We start from the raw sequence: 21,312 nt of genomic DNA on the forward strand, positions 1-21,312 counted from the left end.
ATTAGAACTATATGGCTTACTGACTGGGTGCAGTGGCTCAAACCTACAATCCTAGCATTTTGGGTGGCAGAGGTGGGAGGATTGTTTGAGGCCAGGAGTTTGCGACCAGCCTGAGCAAGAGACTCCATCTCTACGAAAAGCAGAAAAATTAGTCTGACGTGGTGGTGTGCACCTATAGTCTCAGCTACTAGGGAGGCTGAGGCAGGAGGATCACTTAAGCCCAGGAGCTTGAGGTTGCTGTGAGCTACCATGATGCCACTGCATTCTAACCTGGGTGACAGAGTGAGACTCTCTCTCTAAAAAAAGAAATAAGTGTATGGTTTACAAAGCATTTTCAATTATTTCTTTACAACTGGCCCTGTGAGGTAGATATTGTTAATACTCATGTTACAAAAGAAGAAACTGAGGCTAAAGTTAAGTAGCTTTATTAAATCTTAAAGTCACCTAGCTGGTAAGCAGAGAGCTAGAATCCTGACCTTCTGACTCCTATTCCACTTAGACCATAGCCGCTTGCTTTCTTAGTTTTTTAACTCCCACCTAATCTTTGCCTTTCTTGCCTGTCCTGATGTTCCCCATCTCCTCTCACCCCGAATCACACTCCCTGCTTCTCTGCCGCTGTGCTTCTTGGTAGATGCTAGAAATGTGCTTTCAGAGTCAATTCTATTTTGGTCCTCTTTCCAGTTGATTTATACATCATTATTTCTCCTGAATTGCAACTAAACTCCTTCCTGGGAGACTTGATCATGATTATAAATCTACAAGGTACTGTGATCACCAGCCTACGTCACATCTCCACCCACCTCCCTGTTTCTTCCCTAATTCCTACAAAAAACCCAGACTAGATGCGTGTGGCTCTGGAAGCTTCATCTGGCATGCTGTTGCTTATTAAAGGGCTTAGGACAGTTCTCAAGGGCTATTAGCACTCTACAAACCCCATCTGTTGTCTTGGTGCTGGATCCTTCCCATGCCTGGTCCTCGACAACACAGTTCACTGAAGGCCAAGCGAGACTCAGTCTGATTCTCCCTTTCGAACAGCCTAACAGCCGTGAACTTGGTTGCCCAACTCAGTTGGCCCCGAAAGCACCTTGCTGAGCTTTACCGTCAGCTCAGTCTTGTATTAAAGGCCCGACCCCTGCGTGGACAGTCAGTGCCTGTCTATCCTGACCCCAGCCTTTATTCTCACTGTCTGACAGCGCGATCCCTTAGTTTCTCCATCCCCAAATACCCACACGTCCAGACTTCCTTCAGAGTTCTGGTTTCTCCTCGGATGTCAAACTAGAACTACTCCTAGGAAAGGGATTTTTCAAAGCAGGAATATGCTGGGAAATGTGTAGAGCAGTGGATGGTTAAGAGAAGAGACAGCAACTTCCTCCACTCCCCCCAGTACTGGATCAAAGAGGAAAATACTCCCCAACTCAGGATCTGTCCATCCACTTCACATAAATTGGAGGGCAAAGGCCATGTCATTGCATCTTTGCAGGAAGGAGGAGCAAGAGCTAGACACATTTCAGCATAGATCTTCGTTCCCTTTCCCCATTTTAACATGGAAATGGAAAAACAAAAAATCAAAAAGAAGCCTTCTTCTCACCTGATTTTGTAAATGAAAAAAATCCCTAACTCAGTGAATTCACCTAGTCGCTGCAAATGTGTCTCAACAGTACTGTCCACATCGATCCAATCATCCATGCATTCTGCAAACATTTTTCAGCACCCACTCTGTCAAGCCTAGACCCTCAGTGTGCTCTGCGGTTGTAGGTCTAAAAAAATAGCATCATCCAAGCCTTACTTAATCTCTAAAATCTAACAGTGGTGGATAGTTCATGTTTAGTTCATCCCGCTTCCTCCCCCTTACATGAGTTTACAGTAGACCCAGGACATAGGCACTTCTAAGCGAGTTACAGACCAAACTCCACCTCTTCCTCAGGCCAGCTACACCTCAGAGCCGGCAATGCTCTGTGCTTTCTGCCTGCGCCACCGCTTGGCAAGAGCTGCCTCTGCTGGGCAGCGTGTGTGTGATGCAAAGGGAGGCCGCTGAAGGCCGAGTGCTTGCAGGTTTGCAAACTGCCATCAAACACAGTGAACTCAACAGTCTTGCAAAACGTGCAACTATTTTCCACACTGTCACCTTCATAATTGCTTTTTCTTGATTTTTCACAGCCAGTCTTTTTCTGCTCTAGAAATGTTCCTGACCTCCCAAGCCCTCAACAACCTAACGCCTGTATGTGGTGTTTTTCGGTAAACTCCCTGTTTGTGTCAATAAAGTATCTCTAAAAGCTGCTTGCTCTGGTTTGACTCTTACTACGTGTGTCTACTTCATAGACTACGGCTCTCCCCAGGACCCCAGGCTGGGTCCCTGTACCCAGTCAGGGGATATGTGCGAGAAAATGAAAAACACATTTAATAGTCTGGGATTAAACACATACTAATAAATGTGTGACCTAGCCTCCCCTCTCCGCTATTCCCCCTCTACCCAGATACAAAGGAATACCAGAGTCATTTGTGTTCTTGCCTGGCGTGAAACGAGTTTTCTAACCAGGCGTCAAGGAGCTAACTACAAGGCAGACCTAACGAAGGGAAAGGCCACACTGGCAATGAGATTAAAAATCATCTCAGTACGACACCGGCTGCCATACTAATATATGTGTGTATTTTTAAAAAATATTATCTCTGAAACACTGAGACTTGGAGTGATGCATGGGGCCCAAGGTCACATAGTAATGCTGCAATCTGTACTCAGGTCTGATTCCAAACCTTCCTCCCTCCCCGGACGAGATGGATGGCCACGCGTGTGTGTACAGGCATGCCTACGCACACACGCCTCGGGGCTTGCCGTGAGCGTATCTGGAAAGACCAGGAACACTTGGGGATGATGAGCACTGATGAATCAGGCAATAAATACGCACACCATTTATTAGTTTGCAGTTCAATACTTTTTTCTTTTAATTCATACTGTACTTCCATGGCTCTAGCTACTTTACATTAAGATTTGGCTGGGTAGCCTTTTATGCTTCTAGGTACTAGCAGTAAGTTTTCAGACCTTGCGCACAGCGCCAGGCAAAGTACAGTTATAGATCCAAACACAGACGGCCAGACAACTCGACTGCAGTCAACCTGTGTTCTTTCCAGTATATGGCCCAGTGCAGGTGTTGGGGGCTGCTCCCTCTGCCTCGCCCCACCCCACCCGTGTCAGGATTATCCAGGGGCCACCTATGGCCTCCGACCCGTCCCTCCCCACCTTGGAGTCTAGGTTGAGTGGGAGGAAAAAGCACCATGGGTTTGGGAAGATGGTCCGGTCCATGCAGAGAGTGGTCTGGCCCTAGAGTGCAGGGTAGGGAGACGTGGGGAGCCACACACTATTGTTGGCAAAAATGGTCGCTTTTACTACGCAATCTCAGCATGTGGCGCCCGAGCCCAGGGCCAGCTCCCCAGACAGAGCCAGCTGTCTTGCCTGGAGCAGAGGCTGCCATTTTGCTTCCGCAATGTCTTATTGTGTGGACAGAAGCAAGGACGGCTGAGGGGCGGCGATGACAATGTTCTTTAAGCCTTCACATGTCGGGGAGGTTGCCGGGCGTCAGCTCCTCTTGGCAGGCAAGGTGCTTCGTACCGGCAGCCAAGGCTCCAATCCGGGCTCCAGGGCCTGCTGAGGACCTCGAGTCACAAGACCCCTGAGCTGTCGCACAGAACATCAAAACAGGGAGCTGGCTGGGCCCACCATGGCCGTGGCCAGAGCGGGAGTGAGGTAACGAGGCTGGGCAGAGAGGCGGGAAGGGGAGCTCTCTACACCATGTGCAAATTCCTGCTCCGCGTTAGGAAAGCAGGGGCGTTAAAAGATGGCCTTCCAGAAAAATGCTCCTTTCGGACCCAAAACACATCTTCTGGAAGAAAACACAGAGGTGGAGAGGAGTGGGGCCAGCCTGCTAGAGGTTGTGGTCAAGGATGTCAGGGGGTGAATGGGATGACGTCCCACAGCCTAGAGACGAGTTGGGGAGGGAGGGTCAGGAGCAGAGGTCCTGGAGGTTCCTACTGGAGGGGGCAGGCAGGGCACCTGGGACAGGGAGGGACACCACAGCCCTGGCATCTGGGGAAGAGAGAAGAATGCTATTTCTCTTGGGGGCCCTCAGAGGGAAGGGCTGGCTTTGGCTGCCCTGCAGAGCTTAAGAAGTGTCATGGTATGGCATAGAAAGGACCCTTCTGGAATCACTAACAGTCCAGAAAGGTTCTTCCCCTAGTCCTTTCTCCAGGATCTCACCCTGGAGATGCTGCTTGCAAGTGTAGTAGGTGCAGTCCGAGCGTGGGTGGGGGACAGGGACATGGGAAGAATCCACTTTTAACAAAGCATTCCTCTCAGGCCTCTTGCCCCTCGCCTTTCCTCGTAATCCCAGGTTCTCAGTGCCAGTGCTCTAAGGCGACCCAAGGATTTTCGCCAAAGCTTCGTACTTAATCCAAAGCCCAACAATGTTTGGGCTGAGCCAAAAGAAGTGCTAGACCCGGAAATGGCTTCTCTCCACTGCTTCCTCTATCGGTAATGAGGAAGTCTGGATAGACGGAAGGCTTCACAGAGCCAGGAAATGGAAGACGGGCCCCATTCAAAATAAGGTGCTCTTTTCCTAAGCTTAGACAAGTCCAAGGGAAGGCCCCTTCCCAAACTAAGGCTAGGCCAAAGAAGGAAGAAACCCTCCTAAGTTAATACTGAGCAATACATCAAAGTTAATCTTTCTCTGTCAGCCACTGGGCCTCTCTAGCCCTCCAAGCCCTTGAGGAAGAAATTTTAACTACCCTGGGCTTCCTGGGAAACTGGACACTGCCCTGCCACACCTCTAAATGCCAGAGAAGCTCTAGCCCAGAAGACGTGTTCCCTCCTGGCAGGGCAACTCCCAATTCTGAGAAAGCCCATTCTTGCCAGCCTCAGGCTTAACCTCCGAGGTGACGCCAACACTAGAACCTACCTTAACGATAATCTAGCCCGACCCCTTCCTGGTACAGGAGGGTCCTGAGGCTGGGAGAGGGGGAGTGACTTGACCAAGGCCCCAGAGCTAGTCAAAACGGCAGAGTTGGGACTCAGGCTCAGGTCTCCCGACTCTCAGTCCAGGGTTCTTCCAGAGACAGCTTCAAGCTGCTGATCTTGCTCACCTGAGACATTGTCCCCTCGTCCCAGGGAGGTGGATGGGGAAGGGGGAAGAGTTGCAGACATGCCTGGCTTCTCGGAGGCCAATCCTGTCACTCCTACAGGAAGCTGGAGTGGAAATCTAGACCCCATAGCTGTTCTTCGCCTGGTTAGAAACTGCAAATTCTTTAATACTGAGTGCAAACGCTCAAATGTTTTACCACGTAAATCCTCACAGAAAGACTCCTGTGTGCCTCAGAGTTCCTACGTAAATAAAAACAACAACAAGAGCGCTGGCTGGAAGAAGTAGTGTAAGAAGTGGTGGTTTGAACAACGCTCTCTTGCAGGAGCTGCAATGCTATTTATTTGTTTTCACTCCCAGACTGCAAGAGTGAGTTCCCTTCTCTTTCACAAGTTATTAACTACGGGGAAAAAGATCCTGTTTGCGAATGAATTGCTATTGGTTTTCTCCTGACTTGAAAGTTAAATATGTATATATATATTAGAACAGAGAGAGCCCATAAGAGATCCATGACTCTTAGGGGACATTCCCTGTGTGCACACATGGTGCATTGGGTTCAAACCACCAGAGAACAGGAGGGTTCCCTGACATGCTAAGTGCCTCCCTCCCTGTCACCTACTCCTCCCTTGAATGGGTCTGAGAGATAAAGCGGAAGTGGAACAGCTCTGTGGCCGCGTCTGCTTCATCACTTCACTCCCAGCAAAGAACCCTTTCTTACGTCATCCCAAAAGTCCCACCGTGGCACCTTTAATAATTAAATAACTTAAGTAAATAATTATGTATGGAATAAATTTGGGGATTTATAATTTTTGTGTTCAAGAGTTTCCGGGGGTAGTTTTGGCTTTCGGCTATGCCAAGGGGAAATTTCCAGCAATCTGGACCAGGCCTCCTTCTTTGGCTCAGGGCCCGTGAGCCTTGACCCTCACTTGAAGTCCTGGACAAGAACTTCACAGTGACCAAAGGGCCATACGCACCCTTCACAGGGATGAAATGTAACTCCGTTTCCTCACGTCTCCTTTTGTAGGGGAGGGACGGCAACTCCAGCTGGCCACCTGGGGCCTGCTCATCCTCCTCCCCTGGGGAATGACCTGGGCATGGACCTTTCTGCCTTCTGATCCTGTCCTTAGGGAAATACCAAGGCCTTATTCTCACACTAAGGGAAGAAAACGACTTTCTCTTCGGGGTAGAACAGTGATAAAAGTCTTCCTTCCTTTGTGCTGATGCTCTGGGACATCTGGGGTTCTGGGGTTCCTTCTGCCTCTCGCATCGAGAAGCCCAGGAGAAGCACAGCAAGCTTGAAGCGCTCTCCTTGCCAAATTGGCTGTGAGTCTTTCCTGTTCAAGAATCTCTGTGAGCTCTGCCTGGGGCTAGCGTGACACTTTTGCTCATTATATGGAGGAAGAGAAATTAGTGTATGAAGGATGATGAATGTACCCTGAAGGGCCCCATGAATTCAGATCAACGCATGGGTCCCAGTGGGCCAACCCTGAAAAAGGTCCTGGATGCCTCACTCTCCTAATCTGGCTTCTTCTACTCCTTAGTGATCTTATACCTCTTCTGGGGCCAGAGACCAGAGAAGAGTTTGCACCCCATCCCCCACCAGAACTCCCAAGTCTGAGAAACTCAGGATTTGCAATGGGCTCCCTGGGGCAGAGATTTCATCAGGCCTTTTCCTGCCTAAACACCTGCACCTTTGCCAAATCCTTCCCTCCAATGGCTTAGATGTTTTCTCCATGTGCAAAGTATCTCAGACAGTTGTCTCCAATGGCTAATGTTGGTTCTTTACCAAGAGTAAATGGTGCTGGCAACCCTGTGAGTGCCTTGCTATTGGTGCTCACTTCTCGCACAGCGTTGTGTGGGTAGACCCTGCAACCCAGACGTGGCTAGGGCATCCTCTCTCTCTCTCAAACCCCGGAGGGCCTACGACACCCTGACTCATCCTGGAAATCAAACTGACAGCTCCAGGTGAAGGAATTACAGCCACAGACCTGACTTGCTTATGACCACTACGAGAGGTTTAACAAGGTCGAAAATGCTCCACCCTGGCTAATAAACAATGTGCTCTTAAGGCACAGAGAAACAATGGGACTTTAGGCACTAAAAAGTGACACTTCACCCAGATCCAGCCTGGGAGAAGACCAGAGAGAAAGGAGGTGGGAAAGTAAGAAATCCCCAGCCCTTACTGGGTCCACACCCTACACAGGTCGGAGGAAGGTGCAGGGGTGATTGAGGAGAATACCCTTCAGAACATGAGTCCTCAGGAGCCTGCGACCCCACAAATGCAGCCTTCCCAGCTTTCAAACAGTCCTCTCCACCTGACGCTTAGCGCACGGTCCGTATCAAGCGGGTGGAGTTTAGATTGGGCTCCTGCCCTTGGTGCTTCCGTGTTCCCAAGAGAACGCCGGGGGAAGCGTGGGGTAGGGAAGAAAAGATCCTCTTTTATTTTGGAGACAAATCAAAAGGAGATTAGGGAATGAAGCACCTTAAGCAATGCCCCCTTGAGACTTCGTTTCAAGACCCTAGGGTCTTCGCAGGCATAGCTCTGGCTCAACATTTCCCTTCTGAGAGCCAGGAGTGGCCAGCAAGGGAAGGGGTGGGGAGCAGAGGATGGGAGGAGGGTCAGGGGAGGTCGGTGCTGAGAGGTGGTCCCTGCCCTCCTCAGCCCCTCCACCGAAGGAAAGCACTGCTCCAGCCAGCACAGGGGGCGGGAGGTCCCGCTCCTTCTCCCTGGTACATAGGCATTATCTCTTTTTAAAATCTGTATATAATATATATATTTATATTCTGTATATATATATTTATATATATATTTATATGGTCTATGTACACGTATTGCACAGGCCGCTTGCAGCCACCCCTGCTCCTGCCTTGTCAGTGATAGCGGTTCCTCTTCTCTTCGCTTTCGGACGTGTAGTCACGGGACCTGATGCCGTTCTGAAGGTTGATGAGTGAGTCCTTCATCTGTAAGACAGGGAACCCCACCCCAGGCCTGGGTCCGTGCCCTCGGCGGCTTCTCCTCCCAGCAGCGCCCCCTAATCTGCCTGAGGCAGGTCTCGGACCACGCCATGGAGCCGAAGGGAGCCGGGCTCCTCAAACAAAGGTGGCTCTCAGGGGCACAGCTTCAAGCAGAAAGGGGACAGCCAACCTAGCACGGGGACACCCCCACCCCCCCGGTCTGTAAGGCTCGCTGGGTCTCAGGGACCTGAATCAAGAACTCTCTCAAAGCGTTCAACTGCTACAAGCAGCCAAGTAGACTGCCACTTACTTGATCTACTAGCCATTTCATCTGATTTCCCCATTTATCCTTAATATGCAATATGCCCATCTTTGTACATCAAAGCCACATTGTTCCCCGCAGCCTGGGACTCTTTTTGCTCTTGCCTATTCCAATCTCACCCATCTGTTAAGGCCCAGAACAAATGCAAAGTTGCTCTGCCTCCCAGTCATCCCTCTCCTTCCCGGCCTCTCCCATGCCACACACGAGGGCTCTGCACTGCAGTCGTCTTTAATTACTTGGTGTTAAGTTTGTTGAGACCACAGCTATGTCTCATCCTTCCCTTGTACCCCCAGGGGTGCCAGGCAGAGAACTGAGGAGTCTCCTGGATGGCATCCGTATCAATGAATTAACACCTGTGGGTCATGGGATGGAGTCTACATGGAGCAGTTCCAGCAGGAGAATCCTAAAACGGCCCATTGTAACTCAACATATTTAAATATTGTCTCTGAGTAAGCTGCTCTGTTACAACACAAGACAACATTTCCTGGATAAATGGTTATGGATTTGGGGAAGCTCCGGTCTCTCTGCTTAATCTACTACTTTCTTCTCTCTGGTTCTTCTACATCCTCTGCTCAACAGGGATGAGGGGCCCATTACTGTTCTTTTAAAAATTATTCTTAAAGAGAATGAAACAAAACACCTCTCTTAACACTTGTAGAGTCGAGTCCACCAGGCTACGAATCTGACAGCCCTCAGCCCCCTTTAAGGGGATCCATCCTGAAATAGCATTCACATTTGGAAGAGACCTCTGGGTCATGCAGTCCAACTGTCCTCTATTTAATCCACAAGTTCCTCACCCATCACCATTCCAGTCATCCCCTGAGCACTTCCAATTTTGGAATCTCAGTCCTCCACAGTAGCCCATGCCATTGCTGGAGAGCTCTAACCCTATGCAGTCTGTTTTTATTTGATGACTCAAAAAATTTCAATTCCTTCTAGCCCTAGTTCAGTGCCCTGGAGTTTATAGTACCTGTTGGTCTGAATGTCTGAAGACCATCCTGTTCTCCTCATCCATGTTCCCTTCTCTTGGGCATATGGATAATTCCATCACCCCTCCTTGACATGGCAGGGCTTCCAAACCCCTGACTAGGCTGTTAACCATTTTTTGGTTTAAAAAAGAAAAAGGCCTCCCTAAACGTGACACCGAAGCCAAGCATGCTACTCTAAAGATACCAGACTGGATCCTGATAGCGGCAGTTAAGATTTTCTTTCCTCAGTTTAGAGCTAAGACCAAACTATGAACAGGAAATAATGTTTAATAATAATGAGTACCTCCCATGCACCATCAAATCCTGACAGCAGTTCCATGAAGCCACAGTGACAATTCCTATTTTATAAATGAAGAAACTAAAGCTCACTAGTAGTAAGTCCCTTGCTCAAGGTCACAAAACCAGTTAGTGGCAAGGCTGGGATTCCATCTTGGGTTTTGCTGACCACAAAACATCAGAAAGACACCTTTTTAGGAATAGAGGTTTTACTGCAGCAGGACAGTATCTTCCTAATTCTCTCACATTGCAAAGGTCGGTTCCTGCTCTCCTGACAACCACATGGGGCATTTTTTATAAGGTATTAAATTTTCTGGGAGAAAGAGGAAGCTCCCTCCCCCAAGGAAACTGAGCTAATCATTGATTTTGCCCCAGGATGATTTTCTTAAATAGCTGGATCAAGTTCTGGGGAGGAATACAGACAATTGCACAACAGAAATGATATTAGGAAACGACATAGCACAGCCTTCTTCCCCGCCCCTCAGTGCAGTGCCTTTGAGGAACAGCAGCTACTGGCGGTTGTGTGTTGTGGATGGTAGTGGGAGGGGTGGTATACATGGAAGGGAATTTGAAAGACATGCCCTTTGGGAAGGCAAATTTCTGCAAAAGGGGGGAAGTTCTCTCTTTAAACTCCTGTCAGATGGCTGTGGGTTACCCAAAAAGTAAATAAATAAAAATAGTTCTCCTTCCATCTAACCTATGGCTTTCCTGCTGCAAATCCAGTGTGGTGTCATTATGATTGTCAATGTACCTGTGTTTCAAACAGCCCATTCAAGAATGACTGCAAGTAGAACAACAGATGGCCCGAGAGCAGAATGAATGGGAGGAAGGAGTCAGAGTCTGGAGGGTGGTGAGAGAGATGGTCGTCTTTCTCAGGGAATAAGGGGAAAGAGTTCTGTCTCCCGAAGACTAGGGCAAGTGGGGCAGGGGCGGGGGGCATCTCACCTGGTCAAGGAGCATCACTGAGGATTTGATGATCTCCCTCCATTTTTGGAGCTCAGTATCGTGATACTTTTGTTGGGACTCTAAGAGCTGGGCCCATTCTGTCTGAGACTGGGGTAACCTGTTGGGTAGAAGAACCCCGGCAGCTGGAGTTATGCTCAGCGAGCTGTCCTGTGCTCCCAGACCCCTAAGGGACAGAGAGTCACATCAGAGTGCTTTGTCCTCTGCCCACTGCCCCTGGTTCCCCTGTGCCCCAGATCAGAAGTGGACCGGAACTACAGGGACAGATTGCGAGGGCTTCCCTACGGGCTCATCCCAGAGGGCTACCTCCTGGGCAAGGGCAGTGTGACAGTCCCGAGGAGATGGGAGGACAGGTGCCAGGGCAAGGCATCGGGTGGGGCGGAGGTGCTAGCAAGGGGACGAGGCCAGGATTACCTTTCTTGGAGCCTGAGACCCTGCCAGGCAGTGAGGGTCTGCGTGGTGTATTCCAACATCCAGAGTTTGTAGAAGAGCATCATGTTAAGGATGACCAGCAGCACCAGACTAGGAAGGAGACACGGGGAAAAAACAACAGCAATGAGGTGTCATCTGAGCCAGGGACATCCCTATCCCAGAGGCTGCTGTCCCTGACTGGTAGATCCTCCCAAGCATCGCAGTGAGTGAGCAAGTAAGCCCGAGGGAGGCAGAGAGAGAGAGAGAGAGAGAGGGACACAGAAGCAGCCTAATCTGGAGGGCCCGGAACACAGCAGGAGAGCCATGGACAGGGCTGTGGGTCAAAGGCATTGGACGGGAGAGACATATGGGCACCCGGAACCCGGGTCCCTTGGGGGAGAGAGGTAAGGCAGAGAGGGAAAGAGATGAGAGGGGCAAAGGAGTAATCATAGAGCCAGTACCTGAAACAGATCCTAGTGGGAGCGGGGGAGAAAAACAGGGAGGAGGCAGAGGTTAGAAACAGACGAGTGTGGGGAAGGGGAAACCGCACTTACATCAGCTGGAGAGTGAATGAGAGAGTATGAGAAAGAAATGTGAGCAGCAAGGACACAGTGGATAAGGAAACCCATCAAGGAGTGACAGAAAGCAGGTATAGACAGACTTGGGGTTTCATGGGTGCTTAATTGAAAAAAGGTTCCTCCCACCAACCCAACATCAGGGCGCAACGGCAGGGTGAAAGGGAAGGAGGAATTCCAGTGGGAGCCCAGCTCTGCCCTGGGTGTGCCTTACAGATGCCAGCAGGACTTCCCCAATGTCAGTAAGGCTCCTGCCTGGACCTGCCACCGGCAAAGGTTGCGGGGACCAGATGAGGTCTCCCAGAGTCTGGGTCAGAATGGTCAGAGACGGGGAGAAGGTGAGGACAATCCAGGGCTGGAGGACCCGGAGAGACTGCGGGAATCCTCCTCTCGGCCTCCCTGGCTGCCTGAAGATGATTTTGTGAGAGAATCTCACGGAATAGAGGGTGCAGACATAGGTAGAGAGGGGACCCAGAGGCCACAGAATTGGGCACAGACACTGGTGCACCACTTAAAAATGTCTTAGCTCTTGGTCCAGTCTCCCAGCTTCTTTGACCCAGTTTTCTCGACAGGGACAATAGCCACCTGCCCCACTAGGGCTGTTATGTGGATGAAAGGGAACACGTGTCCAATACACACAGCAGGCCTCCCCTGGGGGTTCCTATCATTAAGGGAGGAGACACAGACACACATAGGAAGATAGAAGATGACAAAAACTGGTAGATAAAACAGAGATAGGGAAAAAAAAAAAAAAAAAAGACCAGACAAGGAAGAAAAGCTCAATATTATGTCTTGGAGTTTTCAAAGTGTGTGTGATACTGTATTTCCCATTTGTGCTTCTGGCACTATGGAGGGTAACCTTCCCTAAACTGGCAGCTGCAAATCCCTGGGGCTACTCTGCTGTGTTCTTGGGGTTCTCCGAGTTCTTCAAGAGACCTTTTAAACTTTGAATTTCCACGACGCTGTCTTCAACTGTCTCAGCACACACTGGATCACACGAACGCCCACCTCTTCGGCGCATGCTGCGCACAATCTCAAAGACCATACTTGGGTTTATGTTTGCAATCCTGCTGTGCTAAGTGAAGGTCAAGGGACACCCCCGTGCGCTGTCGGAGTGAAGGCTCCACGGCAGGAGGCTGAGTCATCTCGCGGCAAGCGTGCGGTGGCAAGAGCCTGCCAGACACGGGCAAACTGGGTGCCAGCCCATCCCACACGCAGGCTGTCGGCGGCCCCTCATCTGGACTGTGTTGCGCTGAATTAGAAGATCTGATGATCCTAAACTTACAAAGCCCCGGAGTTAATTAATACAATGCTACCCAACATGCTCGGGGAGCAGGCGGAGCTCTGAAGGTCAGTATGCAGAAAGAGCTTACACACGGAACTAACCTGAGGTTATGGCTTTCTATTTACCAAAATCCAATACCAGAGATTTAATTTTAACAGAACAATGGCATGAGTCAGACTAAACTGATGTTGCTAAATGTGAACTCGATTGGCTTCACAGTTGCCTTTGTATTTAATTTTGTAATGTCTTGGCTTCATATGCTCTAGTCGGAAGAATTTTGCATCGACTTGCTTCAATAATGTTATATATTCGAGTAAGGTTAGTAAGAGAGTCCTACTTACATTCCTCACAGACTCCTCTCCTGTAAGTGGCCCCCAGGGTCACTCTTTGTCACTCTATATTCTACAGAGATGGTCACATTCACGCGGTGGCATTAATGCCATGGATGATTAACCTGTGGCTGCAGCCTACCCTTGCCTCCCAAGCTCCAGGTCCACATCAGCAAATACTGTCATTTCATCTGGATAACATACGGCAACTCGGACACGCCTGGAGCACTATCGGGTGTCTTCCCTGACAATCTCACTAAATTCCAGACTTCTGTCGATGACATAACCATTTGTGGTCCCTGGAATCAGCAGTTTGATCTCCCTTCACTGCATAACCCGATGGGTAACGAGCCCTCCCCCTGCGGGACACCTCTCAGCCCCGTCCCTCATCTCAGGCTGACGGCAGTCTCACCTATACGGCCACGGCTCACTCCACTGACCTCCCTGCCTCCAGTCTTTGCTTCGAGTCCATTTGCCACAGTGCTGTCAGAGCGATTTTTCTTTCCATGCAAATCTGACCACGTCACTCCTGGGCTTCCTTCAGAGTTTCCCGAGGGTGAGGCTGTGCCCTGCCGCTGCCTCTGTGAGAAGGCTCCACTAAAGGCCAGGGAGGGTCACAGAAGCAAGACTGAATTGGGGCCATCGGGTGTCTGGTGCACGGCGGGCAGAGCCCTCGCACTCTCAAAGCACACCCCCATCCAAGGAAGGCATGGATGCCAGGCAGGGGGCTGACCCAAGCAGAACTGTCCTAGCTGCTTCCTGTCAAAATGGTTCAGAAAAATCCTGGCCAGCCGATGGCATGGACTCCTACTTCCAATAGCTGGTCGAGTTCTCCCATCTTACATCTTCATTTCTTTCACCCTCCCTTCTCCCTAGCCCAGTATCTTTCTGTGCAAGTTACTGAGCTTACTGTTTTATAATGTCATAGCAATTATTATAAATAGTCTACATTAACATAAGCGCCTACTTTCCTATGCTGAAGTCATTGCTTTTGTCTGGCTGCCCTGCCAACGTGTAGGCTCCATGAGTGCACGGTTCTAGGGCCTGGCACCGAGCAGACGCCCAGAACATCTCTGGCGAATGAATGAGTAGACTCCTAAAATGCTCTGTGGGCCTTCTACGTTAGCATTTATCCAACTGTGCAGGGATTCTGAATGTCCCATCTCTTTCACGCACTAGACACTGAGCTCCTAAAGGGCACGGATGTTGCGTGCAGCATTTTCTCCTGAAGGCCTAGCACACAGTATATACTGAACAAAACAGAGAAAAAGATGCAAAGAGGTAAGAAATGACAGACAGAGCAACCAATCCCGACAGACAAGACTAGAGGATGAAGAAAAAAACAACAGGGAAAACAGTAAGGGCACTCAATGCTATGGATGAGACACCAGGCAGGGGCAGGCAGGCGGTGGTGGTGGGGGGGAGGAGAGCCTGGAGTCCCTTACACACAGCTGATAACCAGCAGCAGCTTGGACACGCTCTGCAGGTGGAAGCCGTTGGGGGTGTCCTCGGGGATATGCCGTGTCTGCGTGGAACCTGCGGGAGGACAAAGAGGCCATCACTATGGTGACCCACAAGTCCACCAACTTCTTACGTGACACTGGTCAAGCGGTGAATGTCAGGGGACAGTGGAGAACTGTCCACGATGCTGTCACAGCAACGATATGACGGGATGTGCCCAGCCCTCCAACAGGAGGAGGCAAACTCCTCAAGGGCAAGGTCAGCATTGGTTCAGTCAGGCAAACACTGAACAAACGAGAGAATCAACAGACCTATGTGTAGCTGGCACACACACAGGCAGGGCGAAGTGAGAAACGGCACTGGGCTAGAGCCAGCTTGCGGCTATGGTTTTATTCCTAATCAGCTACGTGGTGCTGGACAAGTCACGTACGCTCTCTGCGAGTCAGTTTACACACATGCAGTGTCAGTCAGAAATCTTATGTGCACAACACACAACGCAGGAGTGCTGGGGGTGAAGCTGGGGACGGGGACATGGGAGGCTGGCTCTCTCTCCCCCTCCAGCTCTGATGAACCCACAGGCATGTGCAGAGCACAGCCGGAGAAATGCAGGGTTAGTTGGTCTCTAAGTCCCCGTATAGTCCAAGGTTTCCATAGTTGAGCAAAAACATGTGGCTTTGAATGGCTGGATGGGAAGAGGAAGAGATATCAAGGGAGTCCACAGCCTGGCGGGGCAGGCCCTTGGTGGGCTATGGGGTTACGTCAGGGGGGCTGCCTTGGACTCCCTGATCCTTGCGTTATGAGATCATGACTGGGGTCTGAGTTTTGGATTCTCCTTAGTATATTTCCCAAGAACTTGGAAACTACATATTTGAGGCCATGCAGGTAGCCATGGAGCTTGGGCAATACAGAGGCATAAACATAAAAGACACCTTTTGTTAATCAGAGCACATATATGGGTTCAGCAGGGACTGAGGAACTTAAAGGGCAAAGAGAAATACATAGGGCAATGGGAGTCTCAGATTTAGTGAGTTATGTTCAAATGACATAGACATCATACCCAAGGTACAAAATGAGCTCCTGCCCAAAGCCCCAATCCATACCACCCACCCCCAATGGGCACACACCTGCCACATGCTTGATCCTGTGGCCCACGTCTTCGTCAGTGGGCGTGGTGACAGGGCTCATCACCTCTTCCAGGTGAGGGACCCGCAGGTGGGCATGGGGACGCTTCCTCCTCCGCACCGTCGGGGGCTTGCTGGCCTTCTCTTTGGGAGACTGTCTGTGCATCTCAGCCAGGTAGGTGCTCTCCGTTTTGGCCAGCTCGCTCTCTGTCAGAGACAAAAGGACCACGTCAGAGGCCACCTTCAACCCAACACAGTGGCCTTCACAAGCAAGTCTCTGGGGCAACCATCTTCCCATACCACAGTCTGGGAAGGGGGCTGGACAGCCAGATGACCCTCAGCGGTGACCATGAGCCTCAGAAAGTACTCCTGGGACCCAGCCCCACTCCAGTCCCCTCTGGGGCCGTCCAACATCGTGTGGAGCCCTATGTTCCGAACATCTGCACCCTCTGTGTACAGTCTGGGGCACACCACACACTGCCTCAATGGATGCACTCACAGGCGATTTGCAGATCCTTCTCGTAACAGAGAATACCAGTATCACTAGATCTGTGGCTCATTAGCAGGGAGGGGTATTACAGATGCCTTAATGATAAAAGCATAGACATAGTCTCTTGAAAAAACGCACACGTCCACATACATGAAAAATTTGGTATCCATTTCTGGGGCAGAATTGGGGACCCTATGGAATCATTCTCAGTCTCTGCCCCCATTCTCCATGTTCCCCTTTCCCCTGAGCGCTGGGTGACAGCCGTGCGGTTCACCCGTTTCTGCAGCCCGACTAGCCCACCTAGATGGCGGAAGTAGTCCTCCAGCCCGCTCCAGAAGTTCTTCTCGATGAAGGTTTTCACTAACCCCCAGGGCTGTTTACGATAGCGCAGCTCTGTGGAGACCCTGAGGAACAAGCCAGAAACAAGACTGGTCATTTCCTGGGTGGACGGTCTTCCGCGGGAGAAAAGGGAAATTCGACGTAAGGCCAAAGCAGCTTCACACGTGTTCTGCACTGTGCGAGTTAACAGGTCCTTCACGTCCAGCACATCACCTGATCTCCCGACCACCTGCTGCGGTCAGCGGACCTAGTGGATTTATCCTCACGTTACAGAGGAGAAAACTGAGGTTCAGAGTATTTAAGCAGCCCGAAGGCTAACCACGAGGGCTGCCGACTCCAAGCCCAGAGCTCCTTCGTGAGGCCACACTGCCTCCTCCCACGGGGACTCCAGAGGGGGCCGGGGAGCCTGACGCCCAGCCAAAGGGAGGCTTGGCCTGAAGTTTGGCCCTTTTGAGCAACAGACACTGAAACAAAGCCAAGATGGGCCACTCTTTTGTCAGGGTCCTTCTTCCTTCTCCAGAGACTTCCAAGTCCGAGTCAAGCTCTGGGGTTTCATCACTTTCACCTTTAAGAGCATCATCCGCTGCCGCCCCGGCTCCCACCTCTCTACTGCAGCCCAGCCACACCAGCGCTCACTCTCCCCGTCGCTGGCCACACTGCTGCCCACGTCCCCCGCACCGCAGCCCTGCTCTGTGTCGTCTCCTCAGGTCCATCTGCATCTGTCCACAGCTTCTCCCAGCTTCTCCCTCCACCCCGCGGTTCAGCCTCCTCCTTGGGGATGCTACCTCCACCCATGGCCTGACAGCAGGACGCCTAGACTTGGAGCCCTCACTCGCCCTGCCAACGCCGGTTCACTGCATCAAGGATGCGCATCGCCTTGTAAAGGTCTATCCAAGGTCAACCAGCTGCCTCTGCGTGGACTGCGCAGCAAAGACACACAGCTGGAAGATCCCGAGGAACCCGGGGTTGAGAAACCTAGACACCGTGGAGGAAAGGGAAAGAGGAACAGGAGGGAGAAGGGAGGCAAATAAAATGCAGAGGGAGGAAGAAAAGGGAGTTGGAGGGACGGGTGCATGCTCAGAGAGCGGCAGAGACTCTACCTCCTCGAAAACACGAGGAGGAGGATGAGGAAGATGCAGGCCCTGCTTGAGGTGCTCTTCCTGATTCCCTGAGATCTCTGTGCAACCTATTACTAAACCCCCTATTTTACAGGAACTATGTGAGTGAATTCCTGCTCCTTACACCCAAAAGAACTGGGTCTAAGATACAGGTATAAAAATCTGATGCTTCTCAAATGGCCACGTGTCCTGACTTTTGAGTTAGACCACAAGCTTCTCAACACGTCAGGGTCTAAATTTGTCCCTTCCTTTGAAAGCACATTACAGTGCCCAAAACTGATTATTCACGCAGTCAACATTTTCCAGCCTCTGAAAGGTGCCCGTGCTGAGTGCTGGGAATAACCTGGCGAAGGGAACAGATTCCTGCCCTCGGGGAGCTCCCTGTGTGACGGGGAGGCCAACGGCAACGCACATGGGTGGCACAAACGCGGCAACAGGGAAGGAGCACAGGTTTACACGTCCCAGAGCTGGGCTTCAGCACTCACTAGGGACAGGACTCTCGGCAAAGTTACTTATATGAAACTCATATTCTGATAAATCCACCTCCTTGCATTGTTCTGAAGACTCCAGTGAATGTAGGAAAAGCACCTATGCAGTACTTTATAAGCCACAGACAGCCAATAAATAGCGGTAGTTATAAAAGTTTTACTAAACAGGTGAGCACGGTGGTAAAGGGAACACGTGGTAGAGAGAATAATTAACTCCCTCTCACAACAGGGACGGGAGGGACTCCCCGAAGGCTTCAGAGAGAAGGGAGAATGAGGAGAGAGTCGGCAGCAAACATGCCCGGCCTCCTCCTTCCCCGTCGGAGCACGTGAATGCTTTCTCACGTACAGACGCCCACCGGAGCCCCCCGGGCCCTCCGCAGCCCGCACCTGAGCCGACTCTTGTTCCGAGCCACGCGGGTGAGCGTGTAGCGGTTGATGGTGTAGAAGTAGTCGTGGTAGGGCACGTCGTGGGTGAGGACCTCGGCGTCGATCACGTAACATTCGCTCTCCTGGCTCGCCTTGTACATGGTCTGTGCGGAGGAAAATCCGTTGCACAAAACTGGGAGGGGCAAGAAATTCAGAAAACCTCCTTTTCCAAACTCCCCTGCCCCACCCCAGGACGGCTGAACGGAAGACCCAGAGCCACAGGAGATGGCAGCATGACAGTTGCACTGAGGACTTCTTCCCGACATCTGTCCTCCATCCTTGGCGACGGAGCAGGGGGTTTTCGGGCCCCGCTCTCGCTGGCCCCTGCCATGTCTCTGCTCACCTGCGTCTCCCTGACAGTGGCGGTTTTGGGAGCCAGCGGGTTGGTGAGGGTGATGGTGTAAAGGATCACTCGGCTCTGGTTCCCATTCTCTTCCTTCTTCCACGGATGGAAGATGATATCTGAGGGTGGACGAGAGCCCTGGGATGAGGCAGGGGACGCCCAGCCCCCTCCCCACATGCGAACTTCCCCTCCAAGTGAACTTCTCCTGACTGTGCTGACTCCCGACTGGCCCCCAAAAGGAAGCCAATGGGAGCCTGAGGGCCGGGGGGAGGGTGGGAGGAGGGGGAGTGAGAGCAGAAAGAGGCTCATTGTAGCATTGCCGAAATTCTACACAAGGCTCCAGAAAGCTGATTGTTCCTGGGGCTGGGACAGGAGGTCTCAGGGCCACCTACGGGGGTGCTGGCAACACTGGCGTTACTGTGGCGAGGGCCTAGGGTCCCCTGGGAACAAGTCCTCTCCTCTGACGCATGACCTCCCCATGCCCTCAGCATGTCCTCTCCTCCTGGCACACGGGGACGCTGGTGCCCAAACGCTTTGTCACCGAGTGGGATGCTCAGCAGCTCTGCTGGGCCAGAGCCGGAGTCCCTGCTGTGGGGAGAGCAGGGGTGAGGGCAGGGCCCAAGCGCGAAGCCCCAGGCCTAGAGGTGAAGCCCAGCCCAGCCCCTTCTCGGCTGCACGACATGGGGCGGCACCCGCAGCTTGGGTTTCAGCAACCTCAGTGTGGGGATCGCAAGGCCCGCACACAGGGTAGCTGTGGGGACTGGACGGGACAACACAGCACGCGTGGCACAGCATAGCTGCCTCCCAGCGAGTGGGAGCTGTGTCCCTCAGCAGGCGGTGAGCCCTGGGCGGGCAGAGACCTGGCAGGGCTCATTCTCAGGGAAGTCTCAGGGTCGGCGCAGTGTCTGATACGCAGCGGTGAGTGTAGGGCGAGTGTGGGGCCATGTGCCCGCGCAGGAGAAGGCAACAGAATGAGGGAGCTCAGCACCGTGGGAGGCCGGAAAGAGGGTGTTTGGGCCACCAGGTGGCCAAAGGAGGGAGGAGAAGGGAGCAAACAGAGAGAGGGAAGTAGCGTGGACAGAGTGGCGGGGCTGGGGGTGGGGCCTGCCGCAGAACGGACCAGAGAAGCGCCTCTGCTCCATGAAGTCCCGCTGGAAGGGCGAGTTGGTGAAAAGGAGGTCGTAGAGCTTGTCCACGCTGAAGTTGAAGACTTCGTTCACATACTGCCGACCGCTCAGGTCCTCGTAGAAGGCCTGGACTTCCCCTGCACGAAAGACAGCATTAGGAAGCAGACAGTGACGGCAGAGGGGCAGGGGACCCCAGGGACATCTTACCAGAGCAGTCATGACCCTGGCTAATGTGGACACAGCCACCACAGAGCCCACAGAGCCAGGAAGCTGGGCTTGTGGGCTACGCGCTCTGTGAGTTGGCTTCGGTTTCTTTCCTTCTCTGGGATGCAGCCTGTCTAGGTGACACTGTCCATTCATCCTTTACAAAGAGCTCGGGAATGTACTTTTGCGTTTACACTTTCAACCTCCCTAATTCAGTTGGTCTTAGACTAAAATTCAAATAAATGACTACTTCCTGAGGTTGCCTGAACCCAAAGAATGGGTTATCGAGAGTCTGTATGTTAACTACAGTTGACAACCAACGGCTTCGTAACCACGCATGGGTGTGTTCATGGGATGCAGATTAATCAGGAACCATCTGTTTATAGAACAGCTGCTAAGGCCGGGGCTCACCCGACGGGCTGCAAACCCTAGCTACTCGGGCCTGCTTTCCCTCCTCACAAGGCATCTATTTCTGCCAAGGTTCCAATATCCCGCCTTTTAAACTTATGACTGCAGCTTTAGCATATAGCAAAAGAGGAATATGAATCAGAATGAGCCAAAAGGAGGGGCACCCAGCAAGGTCTGGGAGGTTCCAGAAGTGGAGTTTCCTTCATTCTCAGGGATGCAGCACCCTGAGAATATGCAGAATATTGCCAACCAGAGAATTTCCCAGATTTTCTGGCTGCTACAGGAGAATGCATCTGGGGGTACAGGAGAGGTGCTAAAGCCCTAGCCTTCCCCCCAAACCCCACAGTCCCTAATTATGCATCCGCATGGGCGGGTATGTGATCTCAGTAGGAGGCTGAGATCTCTGAACCCCGGGCAGACTCAGAGAAGAACTGAGGAACATCCTACAGGGACAGGGCCTAAGACTGCGCAGATTGCCACTGCACAAGCGCAGTCTGGGTGCTAGTCCCATCTCAGTTTACGTGACTGGCACCCCCGGCGTTAGGCGGTACCCAAC

General features: G+C 51.7%; 1 protein-coding gene across 8 annotated transcripts in view; it reads right to left on the reverse strand.

Annotated features, from left to right (window-relative positions):
- Window positions 1–2,920: 2,920 nt before the first annotated feature.
- GRAMD1B (GRAM domain containing 1B) overlaps window positions 2,921–21,312 on the reverse strand; it is a 180,001-nt gene continuing 161,609 nt past the window's right edge. For 5 of the 8 annotated variants that reach the window (XM_045555770.1, XM_045555764.1, XM_045555769.1 and 2 more), the window contains 9 exons: window positions 20,138–20,281; window positions 19,018–19,136; window positions 18,636–18,778; window positions 16,604–16,707; window positions 15,817–16,020; window positions 14,677–14,767; window positions 11,046–11,153; window positions 10,614–10,731; window positions 2,921–3,670 (listed from right to left, as the gene is read on the reverse strand). In XM_045555770.1, the coding sequence (XP_045411726.1) occupies window positions 3,572–3,670; window positions 10,614–10,731; window positions 11,046–11,153; window positions 14,677–14,767; window positions 15,817–16,020; window positions 16,604–16,707; window positions 18,636–18,778; window positions 19,018–19,136; window positions 20,138–20,281 (1,130 nt within the window). In that variant the 3' untranslated portion in view covers window positions 2,921–3,571. Of the gene's footprint in view, window positions 8,088–10,613; window positions 10,732–11,045; window positions 11,154–14,676; window positions 14,768–15,816; window positions 16,021–16,603; window positions 16,708–18,635; window positions 18,779–19,017; window positions 19,137–20,137; window positions 20,282–21,312 lie in introns of all 8 variants that reach the window. The other 3 variants (XM_045555767.1, XM_045555766.1, XM_045555765.1) reach the window with 3 other exon arrangements.

This window comes from Lemur catta, chromosome 7 (genome assembly GCF_020740605.2).
Source record: "Lemur catta isolate mLemCat1 chromosome 7, mLemCat1.pri, whole genome shotgun sequence".
In the NCBI taxonomy this organism is placed as follows: domain Eukaryota; kingdom Metazoa; phylum Chordata; class Mammalia; order Primates; family Lemuridae; genus Lemur; species Lemur catta.